The 8,327-nt window shown below is 55.7% G+C and overlaps 1 protein-coding gene across 1 annotated transcript; it reads right to left on the minus strand.

Annotated features, from left to right (window-relative positions):
• Positions 1-2,656: 2,656 nt before the first annotated feature.
• LOC104913421 (ras-associating and dilute domain-containing protein-like) lies at positions 2,657-5,821 on the minus strand. The gene is made up of 2 exons (XM_031555768.1): positions 5,585-5,821; positions 2,657-3,863 (listed from the first exon to the last, which is right to left on the minus strand). The coding sequence occupies exons 1-2, from the start codon at positions 5,618-5,620 to the stop codon at positions 3,567-3,569; spliced, it is 333 nt and encodes a 110-aa protein (XP_031411628.1). The 5' UTR covers positions 5,621-5,821; the 3' UTR covers positions 2,657-3,566.
• Between the last annotated feature and the right edge of the window lie 2,506 nt (positions 5,822-8,327).

Genomic DNA, 8,327 nt, shown 5'->3' on the forward strand with positions numbered 1-8,327 from the left:
TGCCGCTGCAGCTTCCTCGCTTGGGCGTTGATGCCTGCGGGGGGAGAGATGCGCTGCGCTCAGCTCCAATGCTGGACCGGCAGCATCCCGCATCCCGCCGGGGTGGGGAACGGGAGGCAGCGTCGGAGCGAATCCCCATCCCCCGGGGCGATGTCCCCCAAGAGAGGGGAGTTTTGTGCCCCCTCCATACCAAAAAGAGGGACCCGCAGCCCGTCTCTTCCCCCCTCCCCCATGTCCCCACTGACCGCGGGGCAGCCGGGGAGCTCCGCATCCACAGCATCCCCTGCGCTGCCGGTGGAAAGCGGGGCTGGAGAGAAAACAAGCTGAATTTTTTAGAGGCGGGGGGAGAAAAAAAGAAAGAAAACACGGAAAAATAAGAGCCTGGTGCTGCCTGCTGGCAGCGAGCGGGGCTGAGAGGCTCCCCAGCCCCCAGGGAAGCGGGCAGGGAGCTGCGAGCCGCAGAGCCGCCGCAGGACCCAGTGCTCAGCACCTTCCCCAGAGCAGAGCTGGCTGCAAGACGAATGGGATTTGGAGCGAATGAGCAGAGCCATAAGGCAGCGGCGTCCCTAAACCCATAGGCTCCTATGGGATTCCCCCCATAGGGCTCTGGCTCCGCAGCAGCGATAGGATGAAGTTGTAGAGTCGGTGCTCGTACCTCTGCATTACAGAATGGCAGAATGGAGGGCTTGGGGACAGCCAGAGGGATTTGGGGATGGCAGTGCACAGAGTCTGGGGCTGCTTAAAGGGACACACATAAGCCAGAGCCCAAAAACAAACCTGTCGTCTGCCTTATTTGGTGAGGAATGGGCTGCGTGCACCAGAATACATTTTTGTTTGTTTGTTTTAAATCGAGCACTCCTTTGGTGGGAAAATGATAGGGATGGGGAAGGCAGGGAGGAGAAAATAGCACCCAGTGTTGGCATGCTGTGGGATTAGAGCACAGCATGGCCCGCAGCCACTGCCAAGAGGGGGACAGGCCCTCCCCATGCCCCCTTTAAAAGGCAGTGGGGTCCAACACACTGCACTGCAAATGTGAAATGCGGGGATGCCACGAGTGTGGGAGCAGAGCTCTGAGGGTGCACCGTGTCACCCCACTGCCCGGCCCTAAACAGGGACGTGGGGCAGCTCTGGTGCAGCTCCTCACCCCGGGGGGCTCGGGATCCCCCTGCCATCACTGCTCCCTTATCTGAGGGCAGTCTGCACTGTGTTAGCTTTGCATAGTAAACCCACGGAGGAAAAAGCTGTGTTTTCACTGCCCATAGAGCCTCTGTCACTGACTCCCCCCAAACCCAGAGCTGTGCTGGAAACATAAACAGTTCTTTTCCTGAATGAAACAAAGTCCATCCATTAGCCAAGGTATGCCCCCAGCCCTATAGCAGTGCCTTCTCCTGCCTGGTGGTTGCAGGTGATCCCACCCAGCAGGGGCTGCTGTTCCCCGACCCACCCCACATCCTGCTGGGTTTGCTGCATGGGATCTCCACGGGCTCTGCCTCTTTTTTCAGCCCGGGGAAGAGGTGCCCTGCTCCTGGTTGGGAAACAAATCAGCACATAAATAACTGCAATGGACTCAGGAGAGATTTGTTTCTAATTTGGAGCAAATGCCCTTTCTGATGTGAATTACTGAGCAGCCCCTGTAGGGAACATTCCCTGGCTGCAGCTGAGCCAAGGTGTGCCTCAGTGGTACCCAACAGAGCGTGTTGGAAGGGAAGAGGTTTCATTCCCATGGTTTGCACAGCGTGCACGTGGTTTGGTCTGCAGCTTCACAGGGAAACCCAACCAGCACAGGGAACGGCGTGCAATGGGGTGCCTGGGAAGAGCTGAATGCATCCCTACTTTGTGGTGCTCTGCCCCAAGCTGCCCCACATCGCTCCCTGAAAGGAGCAGGGCTGAGTGAAGCCTCGTTTCCCACAGAGCTGCTCCACCTGCACTACTGAGGAGCAGTGCCAGGAGAGCACACCTCCCTCCCCCCTGGGAAGCAGCTAATAAACTAATTAGGATAATGGGTAACCGAGCAGATAAAACTCTTAAGCCATTTGCTTCCTCGCTTGTGGTTGTGGAGCCTTTCCCCTGACTCAGCAGCAGTGTCCCATTGCAATGTCCTGCGTGGGGGCAGTTACCTACAGGTATTTCCCTGTGGCTCCTACTCAGCCCCACTCTGCTTTCCTCCCAGGCAGCCTCCAGCCCCTTCTCCTTTTAGTTTTGCATAGAAGCCACTTTTCCAAGCCAGTGCCCTGCTGCCCCAGGCACACAGCTGATGCTCAGCTCATGGCAAGGGAACATAGGAGTGGTGGCAGGGTGACCCTGCTGGTAGCACTCACAGTTCCTACCACAACAGGAGCTGCATTTCTCTTTGAAGTGCTGCTGAAGAGAGAGGAGCAGATGCTTTGTGTGCTTGGAGCAGCACCACCAGCACAGGGTGGGGAGGTTGGGGATAGGCCCAGCTGAACTGGACAGCAGCAGAAGTGAGGTTTTAGCAGTACATCTGTCAAGCAGATAGCATGAATAATTGTGGCTGGGGGTCTTCATCTCAGAAAAGCCTGGCCGGCTACAGAAAAAGGTTTCAAAAAAATAAAAACATGAGAAATTAGGGCAGTGCCCTCCTCACAGTGCCCAGGTTGAGGTGTGAGTGCTGCTGGCCCTGTCCCAGCTGGGGACAATGGTTGGTGTCACCTGGAGCTGATGTCACCTTGGGCTCATGCTGGCAGCCTCTGAAGAGCCGTGGCACAGCCCTCCCACCACATGCAGCCACATCTGACTGTGAGTTTAGCACTTAGGTCTTGCCCTGTTTTCTATTTAAAAACTGTTTTTTTCTTTCTTTGGAGCCAGCGTCCTTGCAAAGCACTTAGCATCGCCCTGATCCCCACTGGAGAGGAGAGGAGCACCCACCTCTGTGCCTCATCCCTGACACCCAGATGCACTGCAGCAGCTCCTTGCACCTGAAAGGAGGAGGAGTGATGGCCTCAAGTTGTGCCAGGGGATGCTCAGGTTGGATTACAGGGGAAAATTTCTTCTCCCAAGGAGCACTGGCACTGCTGCCCAGGGAGTGTGGGGTCACTGGGATCGCTGGAGGTGTCCCAGAACCACAGAGATGTGGCACTGAGGGATGTGGTTTGGTGTCATGCTGGGACGGGCTGGGTTTGGTGATCTTGAAGCTCTTTTCCAGCCTTAATGATTCTATGCCACAAGCGGGCATCCAGCTGGGGTCCCACATTCCCCATGGAGCACCAAGCGCTAAGAGCACTGCAACCAAAATGCAGCTCCTGTCCCCACCACCACCCCAACCCAAACACCCCAAAGCCGCAGCCCCTGACCTGCAGTGGTGGTATCCACATCCCTGGCTGCCATCTCCTCCACCTCCGCCCGCCGCCGCAGCTCCAGCCGCCTTGAGAATCCCTCCCGGGGCTTCCACAGGTCCTGGATGAGCAGCGGCTTCTCATGGTCCCCGAGAACCCTCAGCCCCTCAGTCTGCCACCGCTTCTCGGGTCCCTCGAACCTCCCGATGACGTCGCACAGCGCGTACTGCCCGGCATTCAGCTGGCTCAGCCCGTAGCGCTCCAGAGCCTCCTTCACCAGCTCCAGTGCCCCGAGCTGCCCGTGGCCAGAACGCTCTTATAGTTGGTGCCCACACAGATGTTGCCTCCAAAAATCTTCAGGATGCCGGGGGCCGAAAGTTGAGTGGAGAGCTCAGCTGGATCGTCCCCATCTGGGAAGGCGGAGGTGGAGCTGCGGTCCTTGTAGCTCAGCGTCCTGTACAGGACCTGGGAGAAGAGGCGGCTCTGGCGCTTCAGCCGGCTCTTGGATGGAGGAGCCATGGTGGAGGAGGACCCATAGAACATCGCGTGGGACGTCGTCACGGGCAGCAGCTGGGAATAGGGATAGGGAGAGATCAGGGGTGAGCGTGGCAGCCACCCCCCGAGGGATGGAGATGAGCTGTGGAGGTGATGCTGAGGCTTCCAGAGGCAGCAGCACAGGATGGAGGTTCCCCTGGTGCAGCCCAGCAGTCAGCTCCTCTGCACCACACAGACACTGCAGCATGGATTCGTCCCGGGGAGGTTAATTTCTGCCGTGTGCAGTGTGAGGTCCCTCCTGCCTAAGCACATCTGCATGGGAGGAGAGCAGAGCCCAGCAGCAAAGTGGAACCTGCAGAGCCCAGCCTGGGCGGGAGCCAGCGCTTCGGAGCCACTTTCTCTAACGAGTTTGTGGAGCAATCCCATTTTTTAGAGGTGAAACAGAAAGCTTGAGCGCAAATTGAATTACTCTGAGGTTGCTGCTAAACGCTTCTGCTCACTGAGAGGCACAGGGTGAAAACAGGCTCTAATTGGCCTTCCCATAAACGTCCTTGCTCTGGCAAATCCTGCTGCCGGTTTGCAGAGGACATTAAAGCGCACGGCGGCATCGCCAAGCACAGTGCCTGAAATGTGTGTTTGTTGTCCACCTCCACTGGAAAAAGCACATGGCCGGGGATGTGGGTGGCTCTGTGTGTGCTCAGCAGGACCCAGCTCGGTGCAGCTCCAGCACTGTCAGCAGTGATGCCAACCCTGGACAGCCTCCACGCTGCCATCTAATTCGGGAAGAAAAAGCATCCCTGCTGCTAATGGAAGAGGTCACCTTCGCACTGGGAACAGCCTCGCTTCTGTGCACAAAGGATTTCTGCAGGGCGGGGAATTCCCGGGGCCAGGAGAGCCTGGAATGCTGCAGATGGGGAAACTGAGGCACCAGTGAGTGCCACGGCTGCAGGATGATCCTGGGAGGCTGCTGCACCTCTGGTCATCCCTCTCACCCCAGGGACATCCCAGTGTCATTGGGATTTCACAACCCTCTGGCCCCAAAAGCCTTGCTGGGTCTGGGAGGGGCAGCTCCTGCTCCCGCCTTCCAACTGTGGAAACTGAGCAGGGACAAGGCTGGAGCTGCAGCTCCTTTGTGTCAGGGGCTGCTCCTGCCTGGGATGCCCCTTCATGTCAGCGAGTGCTGAGGCAGATCCCACTTGGGAGCAGGACAGGGTACCCCCAGAACCCCAACTGCTGCGTGCAGAAACTGCTGCAAGCAAGGACGCAGGAGATAAATCTTTGCCACTGAGCCACTGGGTCAGGTGGGCAGATTTAATCTCCTCTGCTCTGCACTACCCACGGCACAGAGGGAAACCTTGCAAATCTGCTGCCGTGAGGTCACTCCTCCATGCCCACATGACAGGCAGGTTGCTGCCTCCTTCAATTCGGTATTTATAGCACTGCTATTTTCCTGCTCTATCAGACACAGCACCTGCAGAGAGCAGGGGCAGAGGCTTTTCACAGAGCAAGTGTTTGGAAAAACACAAAGCCCAGATTGAGACAAACCCTTCGGTTACTCATCTGCTCAGCACCAGGAGCAGCAATGAGGTGAGTCCACCAGGACCAGGCCACCTGCACAACCCCTGCCTGCCCCCAGGCTGGGGTGGCTGCACATCTCCCTGTTCTCGAGGGACATCACACCCAAGCCAGCTCATTCTGTGCTCATTCTACAGTGCTGTGACAAACACCTTTAGTATTCACACGATCCGTCCACCAGGCAGACATCCCAGTGGTCCTGCTCCTCCTGCTGCCCTTACTTTGCCATCCTTCTCACAGGCTTGCTGTCCTTCCATCCGTCCTCCTCCTCAGCGTGGGCATCCCCACAGCACACATGGTCCCAGCACACATCTGTCTGTAGGAGGAAGAGGAGGAGAGGTCATGGGCTGCTCAGAGACACTGCAGTGCCCTCTTCTGCCTTGGGGGCTCAGAGATGCCATGCAGCACCTGTGATGTGCAGCACTGCTGACCCACCTGGAGCCCCAACAGTTTTATTCTTCCTTCCTTCAAAGCAACTGATACTGCAGATGAGGGCTGCTGGACCCATGCAGAAAGGATGCAGCATCCACAGTGCGGCAGATACCCATCACCCATGGGTGGGATATCCCAGCCCAGCTCCAAGCTCAGGACCCATCTCAGCAGGAAGAGTACTGGAGTGCTGTCCAGGCATGGACAGCAAAGAGGACAGGGAGAGAATAGTGAAAGGAGGAGAAATGAGATCAGAAAGGGATAGTGAAGAGGTTAATTACAGGCTTGCTGCTGATCTCAACTGCTTTCCCCAAGCCCGTGCATCCCTGGAGACACCCATGGGTACACAATGGGGCCTGCAGCCAGAACCCAATAATATGCCCATCAGGATTTATTTCTCCTGGACCTTGGCCCAGAATCTTGGTGTGTTTTGCTGAAGATTGAGGAGTGACACCAAACAGCATCCCCTCACTCTCCTTAGTGCAGATTTGCAGGAGTGGGACCAGCAGGAACCAAACATGTGAGGGAGAACGTGTACCTGCAGTGTGATTTCATGTGTGTTATAGGAAGTAGACAGCAGGGCATGAGATAGAGCTGCAGGAAAGAGTCCATGGCAATTCAAGACTAAAGCACCACTCCATTAAATTCCCTGGCCAGGAGCTGGGAGTGGGTTCAATTCAACCCAGCACTGGGCTATGGGAGAGCCCTCTGCCAGGTGCTGGTTGGGATGCACAACACCAAGAGAGCCTGGGTACCCCCCCACCTTCCTTTGCTGCTGTGATTAATCACTCCCGCTGCTTAAATATTTATGCCTTCTTTCCAGCGTGTCTGGCTTTGGCTGCCAGACATTGATTCCTGTCATGCTTTGCTCCGTGCAATTAACGAGCTGTTGGCTACCACATATTTTCTCCCCTGCGAGAGTGTTTGGATGCTTTAATTGAGCCACATCCACCCTGAATTGATGAGAAGTGAGCAGAACAGGGGTTGCTCTCATCCTCGGCTTTAGGGTGCTTTCTGCACCCCTCTCCCAGCCAGATGTAGGAGCTCCTTTTGGCTGCTGCCAGCTCAAATCCAGATCTGACAGTGCCACATCTTGGGGCAAGGACTGGTCCCTTCCAACCAAAGCCTTTCTATGATGAGGTACAACGTATTCATACAGCAAATGATCTTTTTGTTTGTTTCTCCAGAGCAAAATTGTCATTAATGTGAAAACTCCCAGTTCTCCGGCACAGAAAGGCAGACAGACACACAGCCCCAGCAGCTCCTGCAGGATGCAGGCTGTGCTCACCCCCAACACATCAGGGACAGGAAAACACTCAAAGCTCCTCTTGTTATTTTTGGGAGCAGAAAGATTTCCCTTTCGCAGCCTGCTGTCGTTGGGATGCGTTTTGTTTGCCCAGCTTTGTCCAAGCCGTGAGCACTGTGTGAGCCATAGATTTCCCAAAAACCATTTCTGTCTCCTCCCAAACAAGCGATCAAAGCACCGAAATGCTTTGGGGCAGGGCAGTAGGCAGCAGTGCCCAGCAGTGAGATCTGCTCTGATAACAGCCTTTCAAATAGATCAGGTATATTTCGTGTGGGCTTTCTTGATGCTGGATAATGCCACCTCTAAATACTGGACTGGAGTGACTTTTTTAATACCACGGAGTACAGATTTTTGCAGGAGTATCACCTTGCCTAACTCAAACCCCTCATAAAGCCATACTACAAGGGGGCTGGCTCTCTGCATGTCAAGGGGTGGAACCACTTCTGCTCATCAGGCTCTATTTTCCACCCGCCATGTCGGTGGCAGGAATGTCTTCCTGGTGCTGAGGTCTTTAATCAGCCTAGGCCCAAACTGGATCCCTCCTCCTGCCTGGGGGATGGGATTGGACCCATCCATCTGTATCCACCAGGTCACCATTGCTATTACAGCACTTGGTCACTATTACAGCGACGTCCCGAGGTCTCATCCCATCTCAGCTCTGCACGGCACTGCCCACGTGTGCACATCATGGATGGCCAGCGAAGTTCCAGCTGTGACCATCCCAGAAAGGTTATTTGCGCAGAGCCCTGCTTGAAAATTCCTTTTTTTTTTTTCCCTAATGTTTTTTGTTTTTCTAATGGAAACCATGCAGACTCGCAGCCTCAGTACACCGAGAACGGCTGCAGCCTGGATGCTGTGGGGAGGGAGAGGCCGCCCCGGCACTGCAATGTGGAACAAATTAGAACTCAGAGAGCAGAGGAAATGAGAACAACCCGGTGCTGGCACACTCAGCCTGGCTGCAAACCTCTGCAGATCCCCTCCCAGGGAGCAGCCCAGCACCGCTGCTCACGCCCTCTATGGAGAATCCCTGCACCCCCTCCCCAAAAGGCAGCACCCAATCTCTGCTTTGCAGCACGGCTTGTAATTGTGTGAGTTTTTATCTGTCTAATCTGGGGCCAGGCTGGTAATGTCAGCTCCAGCCCACTACTGTCCTGAGCCGGATCAGTGCGGGTAAACTCCTTATGGTGTTATTATTAGCAGCACCTCTCCACGATGGCACCCGGAGCCCA

The sequence above is a fragment of the Meleagris gallopavo genome, chromosome 16 (genome assembly GCF_000146605.3).
Source record: "Meleagris gallopavo isolate NT-WF06-2002-E0010 breed Aviagen turkey brand Nicholas breeding stock chromosome 16, Turkey_5.1, whole genome shotgun sequence".
Classification (NCBI taxonomy): domain Eukaryota; kingdom Metazoa; phylum Chordata; class Aves; order Galliformes; family Phasianidae; genus Meleagris; species Meleagris gallopavo.